Below are 27,402 nucleotides of genomic sequence, written 5' to 3'. Positions count from 1 at the left end.
TCACATTCTCTAGTCATGTCCAATCCCCGCACACCTCGGTCTAGAGGTGCACGGAGATCAGAACCACCGGGTTATAATCTCGTCTTTATTGGTCAATACCTATATTTGTGGGTACAAGAAATCTACAGACCCACGTCTACATGATACTGCATGTAGTGGACAAAACCCCTTTGCCTCTTCTCTAGCTGTAGCACTTCACAGCATCTTAACATCTTTTCACAGTAGATCTTTTCACTGTTCGTCTAACTCCAAACCCTAAACCGTAAGTAATTCTTGCGTGGACTCGATCTAACGTAAATAAGCGTAAATCTAACTAAAAATAAACCTAAATCTAATTTAACGTAAGTCTACATCTAACCTAATCTTTAACGTCTTTTGGGATAGTTTCCTACGACGTTAAAACTCTCTTCTTCTTGTGTGTGTGTGTGTGTGTGTGTGTGTGTGTGTGTGTGGGTAAACCTAAATAAACCTAAGTCTAATCTAATATAACATAAATCTAAATCTAACGTAAATTATGTTATATTAAAAACAAAGAACTAAACTAACAGGGATTATAAGAACCTTAAAACTAATTTAACACATAATTTTTCACATAACTCGGCAAGAGTTGGCATTCTCATCACTAAAGATGTGAGAGTTAACTTCCGGCGGTGACGCTGCCTCGTCTCCATCCACATCTGACGACAGCAATTGGCCCTTTGGACCATTCTTGCTCTTGTTACTAACTTTGAAGTTGTTGTTGAATGACTAGAGGTTGTCTAGATGGTCATTGTCGGGGATGTAGTGACTCTTGCCGCCCTGAAGATCCACCTTCTTCCCTATCTTCTGAAGACATTTCACCAGTACTTTTGGATCGACGGAGCCCACCATGAGTGAAGGCAGCAATACCCTATATTCCATTGAGGGCTTTCTTCACCCGCTTCATGTAGGCATCGCAGTCTATGGAGACCTAAATCTAATGTAATATAACGTAAATCTAAATCTAGCGTAAATAAACGTAAATATAACTAAAAATAAACCTAAATATATTCTAATTTAACTTAAATAAACCTAAATCTAATTTAACGTAAGTCTACATCTAACCTAATCTTTAACGTCTTTTAGGATAGTTTCCTACGACGTTATAACTCTCTTCTTCTTGTGTGTGTGCGTGTGTGTGGATGTGTGTGCCAATAAAAAGAGATAAATGGTATAACCTTTCTATCACCCATGCCAAGTATGATAGATTGGTTATGTCATTTCCCTCTTGAATAATAGGTCTTGAGTTCAAATCCTCGTCGGCTAGATCTTTAGGTCTTTTAATTTTAATTAGTTTCCTACGACGTTAAATTAGTTTCTCTCTCTTTCTCTCTCAATGTGTGTGCGTTTTTTTGTTTATGCATGTTTTCTCTCTCTTTTCCTCTCTCAATGTGTGCGTTTTTTGTTTATGCATATTCTCTCTCTCTTTTCCTCTCTCAATGTGTGCGTTTTTTGTTTATGCATGCTCTCTCTCTCTTTTCCTCTCTCAATGTGTGTGTGCATTCTTTGTTTATGTATGTGTGTGTGCGTTTTTGTTTATGTTTGTACTCTTTCTCTCTCTCTCTCTCTCTCAAAAACACTATGTGTGTGTGTGTGTGTGTGAGAGAGAGAGAGAGAGAGGGAGAGAGAAAGAGGGGAAGGGAACATGAGAGTGAGGAGAGGGAAGGAGCATACCTGGCTCTCCTTCCTCTCCTCGTGTGTGTGTGTGTGTGTGTGTGTGTGTGTGTGTGTGTGTGTGTGGAGAAGAAAGAGAGAGAGAGAGAGAGAGAGAGAGAGAGAGAGGGAGAGAGTTACCTGCTCCTTGCTTGAGGGCGCCGAAAAACTCAGATCTGAGATCTGAGTTTTTGGGCGCTCTCTATTATTTTCTTTAGCCCAGCCGGCGTCACTATGAGCGTCGCAAATTTACTTGTAAATTTGCGACGCTCATAGCGACACCGGGAAAAAAAAAAATTTAGCGTCGCTGTGTGAGCGTCGCTAATATGAATAGCCTCTTGTAGTGGGATTATATCAACAGAAGGGGGTTTTTTATTGACTTTAAAGAAAAACCCATAAGTACAAAGGGATCCTCTTATTACCTAAAGCGTGTAAATAAAGGAGTTTTTTTAATACACTTTGTATTCACGTTATATGAACTAGTGCAACGGCGCCGCCTCCGGCGGTGCTATGTAGTACTAAGCACGACATTTTTTTTCAATGACCCCTGACTAACAAATCAGCATCTTGATGAGAGAGAGAGAGAGAGAGAGAGAGAGAGAGAGAGCGGTACTGTGTGTGTTTGAAATTTATAAGATGGAAAACATGAAAACCTTTATGCAGCAACCTAAACAAAAGTCATCACAACATATTTTCAAACTAACTTTGCACTAACATATATAGAGTAAGTGATATTTCCCATGTCAAAAAATATAACATGCGTAGAGACTTAAGATTTATACGCTCAAAAGCGTAGTCTACGACATGCCCTGCTGCGGTATCGAACCACCCATGGCCCACGATGTAAAACACATCTACCAATCACTGGAGGAAGAGATCGTAACACAAAAACACATAGGAACCAAGCACCGAGATACAGATTTTGAGCAAACATAGCATTAATTGGACGGGTTCTGCCTAACTCTGCAATGGTGACACGTGCTCTGAATCCTCTCTGAATAGCAACTTGAATGTAACACACCAAGCTCGGATCATATGAAGCATGATATATACCCACCATTAAGAATTCTGGGTAATATTGTGATCTATAGCCAAACAAAAAGCTATTAGTATAGACAGATTTTTTGATACACAAAAGCTATTACTTTACTATATAATATAATAATATCAACATCAACATTGTTACCTTGCTACATCCAAGTCCTCGAGTAGATGAATCACCTGCATGGCTGTGATTGGACCCCTCCATAATGGTGGATCTAATACATAATCGTTGACTATGAGATTTAAATTCTTTAAAGTATCGAAATGTCACAAACACACATATACAATATTTTACCTCGGACGTGTCGAGGTCGTTTCCCTAGTGTGTAAGTCACAGAGGCGTTAGGATCCATCTTCATTCATACATATACATATATACATAATAAAGGATTAGAAATTCATAAAAAAGCACATAAAGCATAAATCTCTCAGCACTAATAAATCTTAGTCAATTGTTTCAGCGAATATACCTTGCTTGAGGCTACACCATGTTTCATAAGAAGATACTAAGCTTGTAAATGACAAAGAAATAGTTGCGAGAGTCATTGTGCTTTTTTATTGGATGATGAAACATATCCAGCCACGTTAAACCCCATGGCAAGGGGGTGGCAGGGGGCAGGTCAATTGCAACACCTCTTTGTAGACAATGTTAGAAGTGTATGTTCTTTGATCTCCATGTCTACTGATGCTTGTTAAGTGACTATCACCAACCACAACCTTGATGGCAGAAGAGGATCTCACACGAGACATTGCCACATATAGTTGACCATGGGTGAAAACAGGTGTTGGGAGATACAATCCAAGAACTCCCAATGTTTGGCCTTGCGCCTTGTTGATTGTCATCCCAAAAGCACAACGTAGGGGAAATTGGCGGCGTCTCAAATCAAAAGGAAGACCTTCTGTAGATCCCATGAGAAAATCAATCCTTGGAATGAACACTGCATTTCCTGCATGTGACCCTGTAATGATTTCTGCTTCAATCACTTTGTCGTGGAATTGCTTGCAAATCAAGCGTGTCCCATTACAAAGACCACTTCTTGGATCCAAATTGCGAAGCAGCATAACTGGAGCATTCTGTTTCAATCGTAAAACATGCGGTGGAAAGCCTCCCCCAAGATCTAAACTATTTACAAACTCACTTGTGAATAAAATGCTATCACAATTTGATTCACACACTAAGTCCGCACTGACATATTCCTTATAAGTACCAGGAAATTGCTGCAGGCCCAAATTGTTTATAGTATCCACCTCCGTGTTTTGTGGAGCCAAAATTGCTCTATCCTTGAAAAAGGATGCATGGCAAGTCTGTGTTTCAAGGTCTCTATATATGCAAGCAACCAATGCTTGCAAATTATTTTGTGGTAGCATCATGCAAGCCGGCAGGGCCACATTATCAAGTATGTCCCCATCACAAACATCGCCATTACCAATATCAAGTGTCCATTGCACAAACTCTCTTTCAATAACATTACTTAAACAATTGACCACTCGCATATTCTGCGTTAGATGCATGATTTCTGTACGTTGCCAAATGTATGAGTGCCACAAAGCTGCATTAACAATGTCTTCTCTTCCCCCTTTTTGCACAACAGGTAATATCTATCTGAAATCACCACCAAGGAGGAGAACCTTTCCACCAAACAACATGTCATTTTTCATGACATCTCTTAGTGTCGTATCAAGAGCCTCAAAAGCGTGTCTATGAGCCATGGGGGCTTCATCCCATATGATCAATGAACTCATTCGCAATAGCTCAGCAAGCTGGCTGTTTACTTTAATGTTACATGTGGACTCAAAAGTTATATCAATAGGGATCTTGAATCTAGAGTGTGCAGTCCTTCCGTTGTCGAGAAGCTGTGCTGCAATCTCGGACGATGCACATGCCAAAGCAACTTTGGACTCTCCGCGTATCCGAGAGAGCAAAGCATTGTAGAGATAAGTCTTTCCCGTTCCACCTGGCCCATCCAAGAAAAAAACAGTCCCTCTGCTCATGCAAGCTGCTTGTAAAACCCGATTGTAAGCTTCCCTTTGCCCAACATTGAAAGATGATTCCATTCGAGCAGACAATACTCTTTGTTCCTCTCTGTTATACATGAACTCTTCAGCAAGCACTCCATGCTCACTCATAATTTTCAAGGTGTGATCCACCTGGGGCATTCCAGAATAATCCGAGAGCCTCTTTCCATAGTGTTGAAGCATTGTCTCTAAGTTTGACAAAGCTTGGTTTTGTGCCATGTGTTCACAGATATTCGCATCATTTGTGCGAACCCCCATATGATATACATGGTCCTCAGAAAGCTCCTTACAGAAACGATTCCACAATGCACCAGGATGTATTGGTTCACAAAAAACCAAAATGATTACAAACAGTAGGCGCAATTGTTCCCCTGTTTGCTGAAAAGAAGCTTCTTCCAAACAAAGAAACCATTCATCATCAACTTGCAGTAATCCTCGTGCATTACATGTTTCTTTAAATGTGTCATATACTCGTCCATTGAAGGTTCTAATATCCTCAAAAGACTTACATCCTTTGCACATGTTGAGTAACAAACGCAAATAGTACAAATCTCCAGCATTGGGAACAATGTGGTACATTCTTCCAATTATGTCACCAATCTGTCTTTGATTCCATGTTCTACTTGCTGGCCTCCAAACCCACTTTGTTGGGAAGTCTATGTACAACAAATCGTTGGCCTCTGGATATTGTTGATTTGCAACAAACCACTCAGTGAGCGTTGTCTTTTTGTTGACATCTCCCTCCACCACACTCTGTACAGTCGCTCTGTCGCTAAAGATGACTTGATTTTGATGAGGCAAGTGAACTTGGAGCCGTTGTATGTCGGGTTTCTCTTGATGCATGTGAAACCCCAGTATACGCCAGATAGCCTCAGATGCTGATACATATCGAGCATTAAGATAGTTTGTAACTTCATTTAGAAGCCCTTCACTATCTTGTAGAACAACAGTGGCCCTGTCATGTCCCTTATACACATACTTGTAGAGATATTTCACAGCGGATATAGTGGAGCAAACCTCCACATTGATATGTGCATTGTACCTTATTGACAAAAATGGATTGTATGGAACAATCCATTTATTACGCATTTGCACTTTATTACGAACAGTGTAATTTCCATCATCCCTCCTCATGTACGTTGGGTATCCATCCCTAGCCATAGTAGTCGATGCACTGAAGCTTTGAGGATATTTAAACCTGCACTTCCCATCTTTCATACATGGAGCATTCTTATTCAAGTTTCCACACGGGCCATGCACATTACACCGACTGATAACATCATACAGCTGTGGAAACATTACTTTATCAGGAAGCTCCGCACACACAATCTTATCATAATGCAATGTATCTGTTGGCTTATGCTCAGATGCAAGAATCAATAGAATGTGAGCATGAGGAAGGCCTCTCTTTTGGAACTCAATCACAGAAATGTGTCCAATGACCTTACCAAAAATAGCTCTCTTAATCAACAAGCCCATCAAATCCTTGAACTTATGGTAGAAAACACGGGCAGTAAGATCAGGACGATCATTGGATGTTTGTCCAGGCAGTAATGCATCTTGTATCTCCTTCCATCCAGGATTGCATGTGAATGTAATGAAGAGATCAGGTTTTCCTCTCTTGCGTACAATTGCCATGGCATCCTGGTACAGCTGGTGCATATAGCGAGGGCCACCAACATACGAAGAAGGCAATACAACCCTTCTTCCAACATTAGCACCCAATAACAGTTCTCTATCATCCCTTGTTCCATCTCTTGCTCCAACCATATCTGTCAAGCCTTGATGCACCTCACTGCGAAGTTCACTTTGATGATTACGAACCCACAAAAGCCTCAACTCCTCCATACAACTATATGCATCAACAATATATTGTTGCAGTAGCCTACCACCACGTAAAAGACATTGTGTCGTGTCATCTCTAATTTGCAATCTATACTTGTAGAAATCCATTGTAGAAATATACTTTGTAGTTCCATTTACTCGCTCTCTGCTTACATCTGCTCTGTTCACTTGGGGTATGTAAGGATTCCAACCTTCTTCACCATTTGGAAATAGCAACACATATAATAGAGGCATATATGACCTATGGCAATTTGAGATTCGTTTTAGACCACCACCCAAAAGATTCAACACAATATCACGATGGCCAATGTTGCTCTCTTCACCCTGACCAGGCATGATTGCAGCAACTTCCACACTTGTTGGAGCAACATATTGCCAGCCATTTGTACGCTTCTCAGTAATGACCATCCTAATCTCCGGAATATTGGAAGTTTGGACCATTGTAGCAAACCCCCTAAAAGCTTGAACATACGGATTTACTCGATGCATCATCGATTGCAAGCTTTCCAAAACATCTGGTTTGAGTTTAGAAACATGACTCATCCTGTTTTGCAACTCATTCTCAGTGTCAAAAAAATACAACTGAGCAAAGCGAGGGATTTGACCTGATCGCTCTTCTGGCATCAATGGACCAATGTTATGATAGATAGATCCATGCACCTTGAACGTATAGATTCCTTTTCTTTGGCAGAGAGATTCATCTATATGAGCTCCCAAAGAAGAAAATTCCAACACACTATTGTATGCTCTGATATGTTTCAAAAATTTTCTACTTCTAGCTAGTATTACCCCCGTGCATCAATTCCCTCAATTCTAAAGGAGGTTCACTTAATGGCGGCAAAGAAACATTTCCTGAGCTGCAACAACTCTTTCCCACAAATGTGCGAATGGTCTTTGCTTCCGTTTTCCAAGCTAAAGCACCACAAAAGGAACATGCAAAATCCAAGTTGCCTATGTTGTGAAGAATACACTTTTCATGAGAAATAGACAACATAGAGATATGCATCAAGGAAGTGGTCTCAGAATATAAGTAGGTGATAGATAGGCAAAGTGTCTCAACTTTGGAGTAATCTCCCTCTCTGGAGACAATTACAGGCTCCTGAAGAACATCTCCATTATTGTCGTCCAAATTGTCTTCCACTTCAATCCCTACATAACTTTGCAAGAGAATTGACTCGTTATCTACATCCAATGCAATCCTTCCCTGAGGAAATTCATTGCATCGATTCACGTTTATCAAATGCTGGCAATCTTCCCAGCGAGGCACATCAATCTCACCCAGAGAACGTCGAACTCTATCTCGCGCTGCTGCACGTCGTGTAGCTCGAGAGGCTTGACATATCCTACTACGTCTTGCATGTCCAGGAGACAACACCTTTGGACCAATAGCCATCTGTCCAAAAAAGAACTGTTATAAGTACTCACAGGTTTATACAGTTAGTATCTAGAGAATTAAGAAGAGAGTATGGAGAAGAAAGGATTTCCCAACTATGTCTATCTTTCTTTGAGAGAGTCAGTGAGAGGAGGCTTGCCAACCCACATGGTAAATGTCTATATACTTCTATATCTGTCTCTCTATATCTCATCTAACTACTACTAAGGATATAGTTGTGGGAGTAGTAGTTCTATATCCGATGCGGTTACAATGCGCCAGTCTGCACGTCAACTGGATTCTCACCCGACTGAGGTTCCCTGACCCTTGAGGAGTCGCCACATTATCCCATTATTGACCATTGGAAACCTTTGCTCAAGACGGATTCAAAGGTGCATCCAAATCAGCCCCAAAGTGCTTCATTATGAAGAGTTACCATGGTGACAGGTCCCCATTTGAGTTGGTAGAGTTGCATTGAGGCTTGTGTTGTTGTGTACATTCCGTTTACGCAATCAAAAGAAAATACCACATCGGAAATGGTGTGCATCTGCCAAAAATAGCCCAGAGCTTCTTGACCCTACCCAAATTGGGCATATCTGGCAATCAATGCATTCAAAGAGACGGCATCCTATATAAGAAGCTCTCTCCCACTTTTTGTGCTTTATGAAGTGCTTCACATTTGTCATACCTAGAAAGAAGTCAGACATTGCACACACCTAGAATACTTTGTGTAAGTGTATGTGTGTGTGTGTGTGTGTGTGAGTGTATGTGTGCATGTGTGTGTGTGTGTGAGAGAGAGAGAGAGAGAGAGGGAGAGAGAGATTCACTGCTACATGACTTGAGAGAGAGAGAGAGAGAGAGAGAGAGAGGGAGAGGAGAGATTCACTACAACATAACTTGAGAGAGAGAGAGAGAGAGAGGGAGAGAGAGAGTTTCACTGCAACATAACTTGAGAGAAAGAGAGAGAGAGAGAGGGTGAGGGGGGCGGGGAACGGGAGGTGTGACCCAAAAGACACAATGGCAACAAAAATACTACAATTATAGAGATCCTCTAAGAATGTAGTATCCAAAGAAGACAACCAAGAGTCGTGAGCAAAATAAGCCTCCCCCAAAATAAGAAGACTACATACATAAGCCTCCCCCAAAATGTAGTCAATATCCCCAAAGCCACAAAAATATAGATCCGCTAAGTCTATAATGAGAAAAAAGTGAGTATTACTATCAATTACATAATTCACTTCTTGCAAGGGTTGCCATGCTTTGAACTGGATGGAACATCTCCAACGGCATTAATCCCCTTCTTGGGCCAATGGGTCATTACCAATGCATGGAGCTTGTTTGAGATAGATCTAACTTCGGAGACACCTGTAGTATGTTGTACTGCTACGGCGGTCAATTTGTTGCTAGTACTTCGTAATTCAGGCACAATGCTTTTGAAATCAATGCTATCCTTGTCAAGAACGGACCTCTCCAAGAGACTCGTGATTTTTGCCTGGTTGCTTTCTATGCGAGAAAGTTGTCCTTGCATTGAGCTCTGCTGCTGCAAAATACCATTAATCTGTAGCTGCATCCGCTCCTCTAGACGATGAAGATAAACCCCTTGCTCATATTGTGATTGGCTCAGCCAGTGAATGCTCTCTCTATAGGAAACCTGTGATGCCTCCGCTCTCTCACATGAGGCTTGAATTTTGGAGCATACTGTGTGGATGATACCTAGTCCATCTACAATTTGCCTCTTTGCAGGTCCATTTCCACCTCGGGCAACGCGCTTGGCATTTCGTAAATTGTTGCTTGGGTCTCTCTCTGGGGTAGAAAATATCACCTCCGAAGAATCTCCTCCAGACGTAAGCACGTGCTCCATCTCTGTAATGCAGAATAAGATATATATTTAGCACCGTGTTATACATGTTTTTCTCTCTATCTTGTTTCTATCTCTATTTTTCCCCTATCCACCTCTCTATACCTCCCTCTCTATGGCGCAAGGTGGCCATAGAGAGAGCAATAGCCAAAGCCTGTATGTAGGATGTCGTCTCTTGGAATGCACTGATTGTGGGATATGCCTAACTTGGTTAGGGCCAAGAGAGCGGCTGCCCATCCCCCCCCCCCTCTCTCTCTCTCTCTCTCTCTCTCTCTCTCTCTCTCTCTCTCTCTCTCTCTCATGTGTAGGCATATCCCACAATGAGTGCACTCCAAGAGACGACATCCCATAGATTAAGCTCATTGAAAGCACCTTTTGTGCTTTATGAAGTGCATGGCAGTTGGCATACATGTCGACCAAGGCAATGCTAGAATTCAAGGGCAGAATTTCTCCTTTCTCCTTGTAAATTTGCGACGCTCATAGCGACGCCGAGAATTTTTTTTTTTTAGCGTCGCTGTGTGAGCGTCGCTAATATGAATAGCCTCTTGTAGTGGGATTATATCAACAGAAGGGGGTTTTTTATTGACTTTAAAGAAAAACCCATAAGTACAAAGGGATCCTCTTATTACCTAAAGCGTGTAAATAAAGGAGTTTTTTTAATACACTTTGTATTCACGTTATATGAATCATTTATTTGAACTCACGTGGTAACTTACATGTGTAAGAGGTGAACCCCTCGAGGAAACACCCTTAGCGCATACAATATGGCCTCTAAGGTGCATACCCGGGGAGTGCACTATGTAAAAATTGCATACAGTACGTGCGAACAAAAGGTATTTAAATAATCCTTTACATGTATATTTTCAAGTATTTTATGTACCCCTTATGTATGCATTTTTGTAAAAGAACTAGCCCTCATGTATGAAAAATTTTCTCTTTCTCAATTTAAAAACCCTTTATGTAAATACATTTTTTGTAAATGTACCTAATTATAAATCCTTTATTTTGTTTGCACGTGCTGTCTTACATATTTCCTAGTGGATACCTCAGAGGTGCATATGACCGAACATGTAAATACATTGCACAATGGCTACCATGCCCTTGTATTTCACATGCTTAAATTGAAGAAGCTGTCCTTTCAAATGAAGGTTACGATTATCACTTTCACGAATGCGTTGGGGAGCAATTGCAGAGGAATGCGTGTGTACCCAAGACTCCCAAGCTCCTTCTTGGAAAATCTGGGACATCCATTACTCAAATTGATTCTTTTTGTTGTGTAGTACACGTTGTGAATGTTGGGTTTAGACAATCTATAAGTGAATGTGAAGGTTGCCATGGAAAGAATGCAACAATGGAAAGCTTGAGAGGGGTAGAGAGAGGAGGAAAGGAGAAGAGAGGGGAGGATTAATAGGGAGACAAGAAAACTACCGTGAGGCTTCTTGGGTAACGGAGGAGGAGGTCAGAGCTGGGGGGATTCAGTTAATAATTATGTGACTATCACATAAGAGTAAGAGAAGGGGTTATTAAATTTTATTTTTCTAACATTTTCACATAGAGAAGGGTATCATAAAATGGAACTGAAAAAAAAAATCATAGATTAAATAAGAAACAGGTGTATTTTATTTGCAAAATATTCACAAATAAGAGGTTTGAAAAATAGATCTTGAATGTACACTTAATTAATAGAGCCATTCAAGTATTTGGCACAATCAATAATTTGTTTTGCTACTAATTAATCACAGGCTACCATAGTGTTTTTGAATGCTATTATTGTATGTTTTGAGTGAGTAGTTTAGTCGGCATGGATGTTTTAATTAGATGCTACATTTTACTATACAAAGGATAGAAAATGAGTTGCCTCATGCATCCTCATAATTTAATAAATATGGCACAATATTTATCCGATGGTACAGAATGATCCTGTTACACCTTTGCCTTTAAATTGGCATGTCGTCTACAATTTGCATGGCTTTATACAAGAGGGAATGGGAATCTTTTAGCCTATCAACACAGCTAAAACACAGCAAAACTAAAAAGAAAAAGCTAAAAGTGAGAAGCTGATGCCTTTCTATTTTTCTTCTTCAGGTGTTTCTTATGGTTCCTGCTATTGCTAGGGCTCATGATCTCAGAATTGTGGGAAGTATCAGGCTTTACATCTGTGTCCACGCTAAGATCAAAGCTAGAGTTTGTAAGGAAGTTGTCTTCACTCCAAGCATGAGGAGAATTTTGAGGGCTCGACTTGTCTTCGGCGGCGGCAGTATTGAGATGGTCGAGGCGGATGCCCTCAACTACTTGATCAGCTTCTTCTTTCAATTCATGGACATCTCTTTTCTCCAAGAGATTGATATTATTGGGCTCACTATTTCTAAAAGGCTGCTCTGAGGTATTGGAATCAACAATGATATCAATGGCAATATCATCTTTCACATTGAGTCGACGATCAATTAGAGCGTCGCAAGGGCTTAGCCATGCCGCCCTGGTGCGAGATTCCTTATATGGACTAGCTGCTATGTCAAAAATCTTGATTGGCTGCTCATGATGTGGAGAGCTGCTTACATCTTTCGTTGGAGGAAGGGGTTTATCATCATGATTTTGGTCACCACTAGTACTCATATCAATGGTTGATTTGATATGGTCTTCTGGCGGCTGATTGTAAGGGGTGTCTGAGATCCTACAATTAATAAGGGGGGGAAGGAGGGAAGAGATGGTGATGGAGGGCACGCCCACAGCCCGGTGCACCGATGGTGCAGTGGTCACCTTGTTATGATCACTAGCATTTTCAAGTGACTGTACTGCTATATATTGATGAAGAGAGGAAACAGATGGCTCACTCGTTGACTTTGAATTGCTGTCAACCTTTGTAGCAGACGTAGACGCAGCAGCTGAGGAGGTAGTGGTATTGAGAATAGGGCGCCACTCCCATCGTGGGAGAGAGCGAGAGATATAAGCGCCGTGGTGCAAGCCCATGCTCTTGTAGAGGTAGCTGCCATTGCTGCTCACCATGGCGTGGCCATCCGCTCCACCGGCCTGCCGCCGCAGGTTGTTAAAGGGTCTTCCAGTTGTGTAGGGATAGTAGGGGCGTGAACGAGACCGTACATGGGAGTATGACCGGCTGCGCCCCGGCCGACCGGCGGGATCAGCGCCATATTGGGCGTACTGAAATGTGCCATGGACGTCGGCAGCATCCTGCATATTGTAGTAGACGTTGTCCTCATCATCGTGATCCTCCTGCAGAACCAGCTCGGCGGCAGCAATTACCCATGCGATGCTGGCAGCCGCTTGTGACTTGGCCGCCATCTTCACCTGCCCGTAAGCCCCCTCCGATACCGCGCCACTACTGTCCATGCTCATCCCGACCCCCACCCTCGCTATCGCCGCCCTCCTGAACGCCTTCAGCGCCGCCTCCGCCGCTGAGAACACCCACTTAACGTGCTTCATACGCCGTTCTATGTCTGCATCGTCGCTATCCTCCTCCTCCTCTTCCTCATCGTCATCCCCACAGTGCTTCCGCTGCTGCCTTCCGTGTCCTGTGCTGCTGCATGAGCAGCGGCAGACACAGGACCCGGAGGACGATGCAGCAGCTGATGTGCATACATTAAATGATGTGCAGTTATTGCTGCATTGCTCGCCCCTAGCTCCTGATGGGCCTTCTAGGACAGCGCCGCCATTATTGGCGCAACAGCATGCGCTGTCGCGCGTATAAGAATTATCCGCGGCGTCATGGCTCTCCATTTCATGAGCGTAACAGGCCTTGAGAGAGAAGAGGGAGAGAGAGAGAGCGAGAGCGGCGCTAACGTCCCTTGGAGTACCCAATCGACGCTTTAAATCTTGAAACCCATGCGTTATCACTAACCACTGTACAGGGATGGGATTCCGCATATTTCATCTTTTTTAAAATTTGTCAGGAAAAAGAACTAGTCCCGCTTGGTGGTTATTGCTATAGAACATCTATACCTAGAACATAACATGACATCTCCATATAATTGACATCAAGAATTTTAAAAAAAAGAATTCCATGTGTTTTGAGCAGTGACGCCAAGATACTAGTCTTTATTGGATGTGTTCTTGATAGATTTTGAAGCAGGGCTGGTTACTTAATACTTGGTTAATGTGATTGCTATCACCTCCGCTTTTGTTGTGTAACAAAAGCGGATGAGTAGAACCAATTGATAACAACAATAGGTCCGATTAGGACTTATGAACATTAGGAAGAAGCAAGTTGTGTCCCATAGGGCTCACTATACAAAAGAGGGCAGCTAGTTAAGGGGGTAATTGAATTGAACAAAGGGCTCCAACTTAATCATTATGCTTAAACCCTACTCCTTAGTATACTTTGGTAATTTATTTGTAGATTGTCATTCAACTTGATAATATCGGCCACTAGGGACACTATGAAAATCTCTAATTGTTTACTACGGTCTTTTATCGTGTTTTGTAGAGAGAAGGTCTAACATTAGTTGGAGAGGGCAGAGAGAGGACGGGAGATTATATTTCAATTATTATCGCGATTATTATCGTGGCATTTATCTTTACTGTTGTCGCTCATATTACCGCGTTTATTCTCGTGGCAAGATTTAACACCTAAACTTTCAAATTCTGGCTTAAACATCTCCCCCTCCCCCCCCCCCCCTTCAAATTTTGGTGTTTCAGAACATTAGAAGAAGGTGGAAGCTTCATGACCACCTGCAAACAAACAAGCCAAAGTGCAAAAAGTAGCTCCTAGAAAAACTGTCATTCTAGATGTAGACAATGCAGTTTTGACATCCTCAATACAAAGCTCAACATCAAAGATAAGAATTGTAAATCCAAAAGTTTTAGAGACTGAGGCCATGAAAGGACAAGAAAAAGATACGAGTGGAATGAATAAGTATATACATTATTTTCCTTTTCAATATAGAGAATTTGATATCCCTGATCAAAATTGATGGCTTGGTCCTGATCACTATAATGCATGTAATATGGATAAAAAAACATGCTAAAAGCGTGATGTTTGGATTTTCACGGATTACAACTAAGCCTCCAACGTGTGCATATTTGATTCTTGTTCGAGATGCAAATACAAAGGGGGGTACTCCTATGACAATAGAAGAGGTGGAAGAAGACAAACTACAAGATTACAACTATTGGATTATTGATGGACAACATTCTATCTATGTTGCAAAAGTTTTGCTTCACAATTAGCAAAAAAACAAATAAGTATTTCAAACATTGATTGATATGTACCAATCTACAAAGGCTCTCATTCTTGTGAATTCTCCTCTAGTTGTTTCAATTGCTATATATGCTATTGTAAGTGACATGACTAAAGCATGAAGTTTTCAAATTTTAAAATAGAGATGTGAAAACATAAAACAATAGTTAATTATCTATGATCACACTTGGCTACAGCTAAACTAATCACTATCACTTCATTAACATAATTTAGCATGTTGCACAAAATTAGAGAGAGGAAGAGGGGAGAGAACGAGATGAATGGATTACACGACAAAAAAAATCATAACTTAAAAGAATGCAAAATGTTTATGAATCATCTTTCAAAAGATCCCTACAAGAAGCATCATACAATTCTAAGCCCATGGCTCCTAAATCAATAAAGAGAGAAACGGAATTGTCGTTTGTGGATGCGTTGGCTTCATCATCTTGGAATTCGTCATCCTCCATCTCATCATCTTCATCATCATGACAATCATCCTCGCTAAGACTTGATTCATCGACCTCTCTCTCCTATGTCTCCCCCTCATCCAAAGTAGGAGGTGGAAGAGGGTCGAAGATGGTCTCCACTTCATTAGTGGAAAAAATGGTTCTCCCCCGAGGTGTTACGAGAATTACGAACCAAAGCTTTGGTTGGTGGATTGCTGGGATATAGATGCATGACCTATAGAAGAGAAGTTCAAAGTGCGTAACATTGGTATAATTAATGTTACAAGTAAAAAAGAAGGTAGTGGTAAAATTAAATTGTCATACCTCCCTGTATGCTGCATACTAGAGTCCACCATGTAGAGGCCATAATTCTCATGTCGTTTAGACACACTTGCAAACCACTTACACTCGAAGATGAAGGTATGGAAGGTTCTAAAATTAACCTTTAGTATTATTTCAATTGTTCCACAATACCTGGCTTCATCACCATTTATGTCAAAGTTGCCCATGATGCCACGGTCCATGGTGGTTCTACGCTCGTCAATGTGGCGCGTATGAAAATGACGACCCTTTGACCACATAGAGTTATTAAAGGAAAGGCACTACAAAATAGGAAAATATCTTTTATCAATTACAAAGATAAAATCAAGAAAAAACTTTACAATATGGTTTAGGTATATGAGTAATCTACCTTTGGTATGCAACCTCGTGCATACTTCCGTTCTTTGTCGGTGATGTCTTCTCCACGCACTTTTGCTTTGGTCATTCTCTCATATTGAATCCACTCCGTACTAATGAGATCAAGGAAACATGCAAGGTGTTTAGGCACTGGGAGTGCCCTCCTTCCTCCATGTACTTGTTTCCATGTTTTTGGATTGTCCTATGCAGGACCATCCAAAAGGTCATCTATTTTTTTATTTATTTTAGTTATTTTACAAAATTATTGTTAATTACAACAAAATATCACAATTGGACAATACATTGAGCCAAAAAAAGATTGATAATTTCATTTACATAAGTGGAATTATAATTGGGGGAGGTATTGAGCCAAAAAATGATAGGTATTGCATTTACATAAAGGGCAAAAAAAGCCCGCGTGTACAAAATAGAGTATGGTCATGTGGGATAGGGCAAACGGGGCCCGCATATACAAAATAGAGGATGCTCATGGGGGAGTTGGTGGCATTTCGCGTGGAACTCCTTGACTCTGCAAAACCATAAAAAAGAAACAATTAACACTTTTTTATTTAATATTTGATATAAAATCAACAATTTGATTATTTAAATAAGATTAAACTTACATGTTGCAGACTTTTGCACGCATTTTCGAACTCCTCTCGAGAGATCATTTGATTTTCAAACAACCAACACCAAGTTTGATACTCGGTATGGTTCTCTCTATATCTCTGCACTTCTATGGTCGGGCGACTCATGGTAATGTTATATTGACAAAAAATAGCAACCAATTAATTAAATTAAAAACAATAGATTTTTTACAATAAAACTAATATTTTTACTTACATATTTGTCTTTCCAAGCCGTTTTTCCTCCCGAACCATAATGCGTAGGAGTCTGATGGGATCTGGCCTCAACTTGACGCGTATACATCCTCGCACCCGTTGCCCTTTCGTCCTCTTTCTCGCCCATAGCGGTCTCCCACTCCACATCATGGACATTTCCTGGCCGATAGCTATGCTCTGGAGACTCCATTGTCTTCTTTGCAGCTCTCCTCACACTAGATTTTTTGTTCTTCAGAAATGTTTTGACATGCTCTTGCAACCATTGCCTTGAGAATTGTTGCCCCTCAGGGTTGGGAAAATGCATGTGCATGGTTGTCTCTATATATGTGAGGTTGTAGGGATCTTGCTGATTAAATTTGAGAAAACAATTGATATATGTGGAGTGGATTAATTGGTTGACGTGTGTGCGGAATCTCTTGCCCTGCGCTGTCCCAAGATCCACCATACCTCCTCTATGAACCTGGTAGTATAACCCGCGAGCATCTGGTGAAGGCATGTCATGGTCCTCATCTTCTGCTGAAGTAGGGAGCGGTGACTATGGAGGAGAATCTATAGTACTCCCCCCCCCCCCCCCCCCCCCCCCCCCCAAAACAACAACTAGCTCCGCTCCCTCGTCGAGATCGATCGGTGCTAGCGCACGAGCTGCCCTGACGCTGACTGTCAGAAGAGCGCCGACGTGAATTTGGGGCAGAAGGTGGGATAGGTGATGGATAGGCGTACGCCCGTGGCGTCGCACCCAACGGCGTCAGACCCTAGGGCGTTGGACCCTGTGAAGGAAAAGTTGAACCTGGAGCTGTAGCTGGAAAACTCTGCAGGTATGGAGTGCCACCAGTCGGAGTAGAGACCTCTGATAATCCAAAAGCTGCTAGCTGCGCCGGTGAATAGCGCTGCGTAAGGGTCTGCTGCAAACCTAACCACTCAGCCCGAAGACGCAATGCCCTCTCCACATCTGGATCGGTCACAGGTACGGCAACGGACCCACCTAGAGCGTCCCGAAACCAGCCAAACCCTGATGATGACTGCTGAGGCGACGGCTGTGAATGATAAGCAGAGAGAGCGTCGGGATATGACATCCCGTCTGCCATGAAATCCTCAATGCTACGAAAGCGTGGTGTGGAAGAAGAAGACATGGTTTGCATTTATTACGACAAAGATTAAACTAGGGTATAAAATTTGAATATATGATTAAAAATTTACACATTGATTTTTTTCAAACATTGGATTCTCTATAGTATCCAATGTTGAAAGAATCCAATGTGTGTCTACAACCAATAAAAGAGTCTTGCAAAGCCTTGACTGCTAATAAGATATTAGTGTGTGTATTAACTAATAAAAGATTATTGTGTTTATGATTAGTGTGACCGATTGCGCGATCACTTGGACGGCCATTGGGGCCTAATACGTCACCTACGACTTAATCATGGAGGTATGTTTCTATTTTTGTGTTGATTGTTGTTTAATTTAACATAATTAGTGTGTGTTTTAGTGTTGGCCAATGTAATTGGCTTGTGCACACACTAATTAGTGTGTGTTTTAGTGTTGGCTTGTGTAATTGGCTTGTGCACACACTAATTAGTGTGTTTTAACATACACTAATTAGTGTGTGCATTAGATTGTGCACACACTAATTAGTGTGTGTTAACATACACAAGCCAATGCACACACTAATTAGTATGTGCACAAGCCAATTACACAAGCCAATGCACACACTAATTAGTGTGTGATCACACTAATGCACACACTAATTAATTAGTGTGTTTTAACATACACTAATTAGTGTGTGCATTAGATTGTGCACACACTAATTAGTGTGTGTTAACATACACTAATTAGTGTGTGCATTAGTGTGATCACACACTAATTAGTGTGTGCATTGGCTTGTGTAATTGGCTTGTGCACATACTAATTAGTGTGTGCATTGGCTTGTGTAATTGGCGTGTGCACACTAATTAGTGTGTGTTAACATACACTAATTAGTGTGTGTTAACACACACTAATTAGTGTGTGCATTGGCTTGTGTCATTGGACTAATCACACACTAATTAGTGTGTGCATTGGCTTGTGTCATTGGACTAATCACACACTAATTAGTGTGTGCATTGGCCAATTCACACACTAATCACACACTAAATAGTGTCTATATTGGCCAATCCAATTGACCAATGCACACACTAATCACACACTAAATAGTGTGTATTGGCCAATCCAATTTTCTTGTGCACACTAATCACACACTAAATAATGTGTGTATTGGCTTGTGCACACACTAATCACACACTAAATAATGTGTGTATTGACCAATAATGTGTGTATTGGCCAATCCAATTGACCAATGCACACACTAATCCCAAACTAATTAGTGTGTGCATTGACCAATCACATTAGCCAACGCACACACTAATCACACACAAATTAGTGTGTGAATTGGCCAATCCCATTGACCAATGCACACACTAAATAGTGTGTGTATTGGCCAATCCAATTGACCAATGCACACACTAATCCCAAACTAATTAGTGTGTGCATTGACCAATCACATTGGCCAATGCACACACTAATCACAAACTAATTAGAGTGTGCATTGACCAATCACATTGGCCAATGCACACACTAATCACACACAAATTAGTGTGTGTTTAGGGTTACTAATTAGTGTGTGAATTGGCCAATCCCATTGACCAATGCACACACTAATTAGTGTGTACATTGACCAATCACATTGGCCAATGCACACACTAATCACACACAAATTAGTGTGTGTTAACACACACTAATTAGTGTGTGAATTGACAAATCACATTGGCCAATGCACACACTAATCACACACAAATTAGTGTGTGTTAACACACACTAATTAGTGTGTGAATTGACCAATCCCATTGACCAATGCACACACTAATTAGTGTGTATATTGACCAATCACATTGGCCAATGCACACACTAATCACACACAAATTAGTGTGTGTTAATGAGCACTAATTAGTGTGTGAATTGGTCAATCCCATTGACCAATGCACACACTAATCACACACTAATTAGTGTGTGCATTGACCAATCACATTGGCCAATGCACACACTAATAACACACTAATTAGTGTGTGCATTGACCAATCACATTGGCCAATGCACACACTAATCACACACTAATTAGTGTGTGTTAACACACACTAATTAGTGTGTGCATGGCCAATCCCAAATTTAACATATTAGGTTATGCAAGTAATAAATTTAACAAATCTAACAAGTTTAGATTTTGCAAGTAACTAATAATTAACAAATTTAGTTTTTGGTGTGTCTTTACTTACACTAATTAGTGTGTGCATTAGAATAATGCACACACTAATTAGTGTGTGTAAAGAACACATGCATTAATTAGTGTGTGTAATTAGTGTGTAAAGAACACATGCACTAATTAGTGTGTGTAATTAGTGTGTGTGTATGCATGTGTGTGCATGCGTGTGTATGAGTGTATGCATGTGTGTATGCGTGTGTGTATATGCATGTGTGTGTATGCGTGTGAAAAAATCAAAAAACATAACAACAAAACTTACATAGAACCTGGAGCGCTTGTTGGGAGAGGGTAGGAGAGTGGAAGAGTAGAGATGGTGGAGAGTAGAAGAGTAGAGATGGAGGTAGAACTCAAGGTTGTGAGGTTCACGCTCTTGGCTTCTGTGGAGAAGACGATGAAATTCTAATTTTAGGGCTTTTAACTTCGCGGGGCACGCGGGTGCCCCTATTTATTAAAAATTTTGAAAATTGATTTGCTGCTCCTATTACCGCGAGCATTACCGCGTGCCTTGCCGCGCTTATTACCGCACCTATTACCGCGGCGCAAATTCGGGCCATATACACAGAGGGCCATGTTCTGACATTATTACTATTGATCCTCAAAATCTATTGGTACTATGTTTTTTATAAACTATATATAAAATGAAAGCATTCCTAGTACTTTGAAAATGACATTTTTACCTAAAAGTTTAATTTTTACTTTTTATTGATATTTAATTAAATGATTTTAATTAGTGAATGTAATTTATTAATGTAGGTTGCTTGGGATGATTTTGGCCCATCCACTGAACCCGATAGATCACGGTGGTTGGCTGAGCGATTACCATGCCCATGCGTGCGGTGCAAATGCGCCATTGCTCGACTTCGACGGATATGCTTGAGCCATGTAGAAGATTATGGACTATGGGATGATCCTCACAAGCGTACATGGATGGAAACAAACGATTCGCGAATTGTAGCGGCTATTGACGTCACCCCTCATTGGCGTGTGGTTGGTGGAGGAGGGGAAAGGAGGGTGGAAGAACGCATGCGCCTGGAATCCATTAGAGAGGGAGGAAGCACATCAAATCAGCCAAGTACTGCTGCTCCCTCTTATCCGAGTGACCACATCCCATCTCCTTATGTGGATGCAGAAGACGACCATTTGCATAGAATGGTTGAGGATCTCTTTGCACGAGAGGAGGAGCATGAACCAGAGTGTGCATGCGAAGAAGCTTCCGAAAGAACGAGGAGTGAGCTACTCGATTCGTCACACACCGCACTATATGATAGATGCTCTTACTCCATTTTAAGGGCATCTCTCGAAGTCCTTAACCTTCAGGCAATGTTTGGATGGAGAAATGCTAGTGTCGACGCACTTTTGAGGTATGTATACAGATTGTAAAGGATGCTTGTGGAGTGCATAAATTAGTACTTTCTTCTTGTGATAGGTTGCTAGGAAAGATACTGCCACTTGGCAATCACATGCCAGAGAATAGACGAAAAGCCCGCAAAGTGGTGACTGCATTAGGGATGGATTATGATCGCATTCATGCTTGCATGAATGATTGTGTGCTCTTTCGTAATGAGCATGCCGATTGTGATACATGTCCATCGTGCGGGGAGCCTAGGTTCAAAGAAGCAATGCAGAGCAACAGAATTCCACGTAAAGTTTTGAGGCATTTTCCACTCATCCCTCGCATCCAACACATGTTTAGATCGAAGGGTACGAGCGAGCTTTTGAGTTGGCATGTAAAAAATCGCTCCACATATGGTATTATGAGAGTGCCAGCTGACTCACCAGCGTGGAAGCACATAGAGGACACATGGCCAGAGTTCAGGGATGAGCCTCGTCACTTGAGGATTGGGTTAGCTAGTGATGGAGAGAATCCATTTGGGCACCGCTGTACTTCATGGAGCACTTGGCCGGTGGTGGTTGTAAACTACAATATTCCTCCTTGGGAGGCAACAAAAAAGGGAAAAATTTTACTATCACTTCTCATTCCAGGAAAGCACAAGGTAAAAAACATGGATGTATATCTGCAGCCTCTTATTGATGAGCTTCAAGAACTATGGAGAGGCATAGATGTCATTGACATTTCACGGCCACCACGAGACTGCAAAGCCGTCATCAAGTGCATCCTCATGTGGACCATGCATGATTACCCAGGATTTGGAGAGGTATCTGGTAAGTATGCACATGTTAATTGTACTCTTTGCTTTAGTTTTATAATCTCATGTGTAACGTTTGTTTACCTCTTGGCAGGGTTGGCAACATCTGGACATAGTGCGTGTCCCACTTGTGGCTCTTCCCTTGTGACAGAGAGACCTCCTCTTCTTGGGAAGGTGATCTATCCCAACAACCATCGCTTCCTACCTCCTTCACATCGTAGATATGCTCCCCCTATCAATGGAGTGCAGCCATTCCATTGGAACATGGCTGATTGGGCGAAGCATTGGGAGGAGCATCATGGTACCTCCCCGCCTCCCAATGGGTTGCCAAAGGGTATGTCGAGGTACTCAATCTTCTTGTCGCTCCCCTATTGGGCTTCGTTAAAAATTCAGCACTTACTGGACCCTATGCAGGTATTCAAAAATGTTGGGCAAGCTATATGGGATCACATAATTGGCAAGAAGGATTCATTGGGTGCTAGGGAAGATTTAAGAGCCATTAGATGTCTCCCCCTTTCAACCACGCCCCGCATGGGGGAGCGGGGAAAGATGATTCTCCCAAAAGCACCATGGATAATGTCAAAGGCAGACCAAGAGCGGACAAAGCAAGTTATTGTATCCATCAGAACTCCAACGGGATATATGCGGTCACTCAAAGGTGCTTTCACAAAAACCAAAAAGGGTGGCTCCACTCAATTGTATGGATTGAAATCCCATGATTGGCATAAAATCCTTCAGGTAAGAGTAGAACAATTTGTGGTGTCTATGTGTCCTTATATATAGGTTGACATTCACTAAGATGTTTTATTATTTGTAGTTTGTACTTCCCATAACTATTAGTGGTTATGGGGACACTAAGGTGAAGGCTGCAATATTCAAAGTGGGTGAGATTGTGAGGTAATGGGTTTTTTTCAAGTACTATATCATGTTGTGCATGCATGAACTTTGTAATTTGTTTTCATCTATTATATAACGTTTGCCCTGTAGATTTGTGAGCTCCAAGGAGATAGAAGTAGAAGCCATACCAGTAGCCCATCAGCTAGCAGTAGAGGCAATGTGTGCTATTGAGGATGCATTCCCACGTACAATCCTTGTTAGCCAAAGACACCTATTGCTTCACCTTGTTGAGGAGATTTCCATTTGTGGGGTGGTTCACTCTAGATGGATGTTCTTCTTGGAGAGATTCTTGAAGACTTTAAAGGATTTTGTTAGATTGAGGTCACAACTGGAGGTATGCAAAATCAATACAATGTAGATAGCATTTATACGCTATGGAGTTACTAATAAAAATATGTGGTTTTAATGTTTTCAGGCAAGCATGGCAGAAGGTAATTGGGTGGTGCAAGAGGCATTTGTGTATGTCTCACAGTATCTCATCACAGTGGATCAATCATTGCCTCGTTTGTGGAGTGATCCTAGGAAGCACTCAACCATTCCCAGTGGAAAAGGCTCACTCTTGGTCATGGATAGAGAGTTTCATGCCATAGTCAACAACTACTCTTTACTCAATGCCACTATCATGACCAAATGGGTCAATATGTACTTGGAAGCCCGCGCAGCTAGAGAAAGGGATAGAGATGCATGGAAGAGGTCCCATGGAGGTAGACGTGCACCTCCTTTTCCTAAAGAGCTTGCAAAATATCCTGATTTGATTCAAGTAGAGTGGATCCATAATGCCATGACCAATGCCAAAGCACAAGGAGAACAAATAAGCCCTAAAGAATGGGAGTATGCCCGAGGATGCTTGCGCAAGGTGAGTGTGTATATGTTATGTATGTATGTATGCAAATCACTTAATGAAATGCGATGTAACCTCTTATGCATTGTGATTGTAGGGTCTCATTTTCAACTCCATTTGGTCCGAAGGCCGACATTTTTGCACCCGCAAGATAGATGAGCGTCGGACCACTAATGATTGTGGCGTGATGGGAAACTTTGACACAACAACAGATGAGGTCAGATATTGTGGTACTATAGAGAGAATAATCAAAGTGGATTTCAGATCTTTTCACAAATTCCTCTTTGAGTGCTGATGGTTTGCGGGTGAGGTCAAAAGACATGAAAATGGGCTCATTATGGTGGATTCCACCCAATTCCATCGGGGAAAAACTGACAACTTGGTGTATCCTAGTAGTTGTGAGCAGGTAATTTAGGCTATGTGCAATTAACTTAAATTAAAAATTTAAGTTATGTATATCAGCTTATTCTTTGTGTGTGACGTACAAGTCTTTTATGTGCCATGTATATATCAAAGAAGACTTTGGTATGTCATTCCAGTCACGCTGCGGGGTAGATCTATCTTTACAGAGACGGACATTGAGCCAGTAATTGATCCCATCATACCATCACCACAAGATGCAGAGGAAGATGTAGTAGAAGTTGAAGAAGGTCAGCCAAACCTTGCAAATAGTCATCGTGAGGAGGAGGAAGAGGGAGAAAGCGATGATGATTCTACAGGAGGTGATGGAGAGGAGGAATAATCTCTAAATATGTTTATTGATTTGAATACTATGGGTCTAAATATGGATCCTAGTGCTTGTAGAGATCTTATACAAGATGAGAATTAATAAAACTCTCCATTCTTTCACTTGGTGTAGTATATGATTAATTTGCAAATGTTTCGTTATGTGCTTATGAATAGTATTTGTAATGGTTTTGTTGTGAGTTCAATGATTTATGTATAGAATTTTTAGAGTGAAAGAGAGATTAAGTGAAGTGAGCAAGCATTCTGGAGAGTGTAGGAGTTGTAGTGTGTAAATACATTTTGAGTTGTAATGAATTTAAATGGAAACCCGCGGGAGAGGGAGGGGGAAGGGGGTCCAGCCTTAGCGGTAATGTGCGCGGCAATATTCGCGGAAATGCATGCGGTAATATTTGCGATAAAGTGCCGCTTGAGCATCAAAAGGATTTTCTCTCCTCATTTTGAATTCCTCTCTCTTGTTTTGCGGTAATGGCCCGCGGTAAACACCATGATCTCTCATAGTGTGTGTGTGTGTGTGTGTGTGTGTGTGTGTGTGTGTGTGTGTGTGTGTGTGTGTGTGTATGAGAGAGAGAGAGAGAGAGAGAGAGAGAGAGAGAGATATGTTGTCATAGTTGGAGGGAGCAGGGAGTCTTGGCTCAACTTGGTGCAAAACATATATGAGGAAAACGCTAGGGAAAAGGGTTGTCCTTGTGCTACAAAATGGTTATACAAAGGTTAGATTAGGACTTATGAGCATTGGGAAGAATCAACTTGTGTCCCATATGGCTTATTATACAACATAGGGCTAGTAAAGGGGGTAATTGAATCGAGAAAAGAGTTGCAACTTAATCATTATGCTTAAACCCTACTCCTTAGCCTACTTTGGTAATTTATTTGTAGATTTTCTCTTATTTCTCGTAGAACCTGAGAGAGAGAGAGAGAGAGAGAGAGAGAGAGAGAGAGAGAGAGAGAGAGAGAGAGAGAGAGAGAGAGAGAGAGAGAGAGAGCTATGTTATACTATCATAGTCAGAGACATCCAGGAATCTTGGTTATTGATCACAGATCACTATGAAAATCTCCAAACATTTATTGCACCCTTTTATCGCGTTTTATAGATAGAGAGTCCAAAATGGGTTGGCCAAAGAAGAGAAAGGATGGTGGTGGGGTGTGTGTGTGTGTGTGTGTGGGGGGGGGGGGGGTTGTATTTCAAATATTACCACGGGTATATCCACACATATTGATGTTCTTTAATTATTATTAACAAGAAAAACAGATAAAAACACCAAAATTTGAAAAAAATGATATTAAAACTGAAACTAGCTATGTGATAAACATGAAATTACAAAGAGCTTGTTCCATCCTAAAGTTATGCATGCGCCTCCATGTAAAGCAAGCACTATCAAAGTTGAGAAGCTAAACATGGACGCCATCTTCTGTCAAGTCATGGGCATGATAGAGTGAAGTGTGCCCACATTTTACTAGATGGTAGAACCTATGTTAGTTTGTTCAAGCTCTATCTTGCAACAATGTGCACGTGGCTTACACTCTTGCAAGAATCTTTCTCATTCTCTTGCTTACCGTGGATATTTTTGCTTTTATCATTGCCTTTATTAACGCTTCTACTACCGCACACACATTTCACCCGAGCGACTGCATCCATGTACTCTTCGCATATTCTGAAAGGCTTTATGTAGTGGTGCCAAAGAGCTCTCTTTTCATGAAAAGCTGTTGAGCAAGGAGCACACTAAAGAAGCTCTTCTTCAAAGCACTCTTGCACTGGGCACAACACAAAATGCTAGCTCCACTTGTACCCATTAGAAAGGAGCACAGTAAAGAAGCTCTTCTTCAAAGCACTCTTGCACTGCACACAACACAAAATGATAGCTCCACTTGCACCCATAACGCTTCATAATAACCACGCTTCTTAGAAAAATGCAAAGAATTTGTTATTTTTCAAATATAATTGTTCCAAAAAATTATAAATATTTTGTTATTGATTGCATTAATCACTCCCACTTGATTAACATAATTTATCACGGTTCACAAAATTAGAGAGAGAAAGAAGGGGGAGAGAGAGATGAATGGACGGCACGACAAAAAACTTTCATAACTTAAAGTATAAAAATGTTTATGAATCATCTTCCAAAATATCTCTACAAGAAGCGTCATCCAATTCTAAGCCCATGGCTCCTAAATCAATAAAGAGAGAAATAGAATTGTCGTTTGTGGATGTGTTGGCATCATCATCTTCGAATTTGTCATCCTCCATCTCATCATCATCATGATCATGGAAATCATCCTTGCTAAGATCTACGGTGGTGGGACTTGAATCGTAGATCTCTCTCTCTCTCTCTCTCTCTCTCTCTCTCTCTCTCTCTCTCTCTCTCTCTCTCTCTCTCTCTCTCTCCTTAGTCTCCCCCTCATCCAAAGTAGTAGGTGAAAGAGGGCCGAAGATGGTCTCCACTTCATTAGTGGAAAAAATGGTTCTCCCTCCAAGGTGTTACAGGAACTACGAACCAAAGTTTTGGTTGGTGGA

At 41.3% G+C, this 27,402-nt stretch overlaps 3 protein-coding genes across 3 annotated transcripts; all 3 read right to left on the bottom strand.

Annotated features, from left to right (window-relative positions):
• Window positions 1–3,300: 3,300 nt before the first annotated feature.
• Window positions 3,301–4,209, bottom strand: LOC147466095 (uncharacterized). Its single transcript, XM_086505983.1, has one exon. The coding sequence runs from the start codon at window positions 4,207–4,209 to the stop codon at window positions 3,301–3,303; it is 909 nt and encodes a 302-aa protein (XP_086362109.1).
• Window positions 4,210–4,314: 105 nt separating this feature from the next.
• On the bottom strand, window positions 4,315–7,200 carry LOC147466094 (uncharacterized). Its single transcript, XM_086505888.1, has one exon. The coding sequence runs from the start codon at window positions 7,198–7,200 to the stop codon at window positions 4,315–4,317; it is 2,886 nt and encodes a 961-aa protein (XP_086362014.1).
• Window positions 7,201–11,714: 4,514 nt separating this feature from the next.
• Window positions 11,715–13,577, bottom strand: LOC147466093 (uncharacterized). Its single transcript, XM_086513349.1, has one exon. The coding sequence runs from the start codon at window positions 13,536–13,538 to the stop codon at window positions 11,850–11,852; it is 1,689 nt and encodes a 562-aa protein (XP_086369475.1). The 5' UTR covers window positions 13,539–13,577; the 3' UTR covers window positions 11,715–11,849.
• Between the last annotated feature and the right edge of the window lie 13,825 nt (window positions 13,578–27,402).

The sequence above is a fragment of the Adiantum capillus-veneris genome, chromosome 1, assembly GCF_014529385.1.
Source record: "Adiantum capillus-veneris isolate H3 chromosome 1, ASM1452938v2, whole genome shotgun sequence".
In the NCBI taxonomy this organism is placed as follows: Eukaryota; Viridiplantae; Streptophyta; class Polypodiopsida; order Polypodiales; family Pteridaceae; genus Adiantum; species Adiantum capillus-veneris.
Note: the sequence above shows the minus strand (reverse complement) of the source record. Positions and strands in the feature narration are given on the sequence as shown.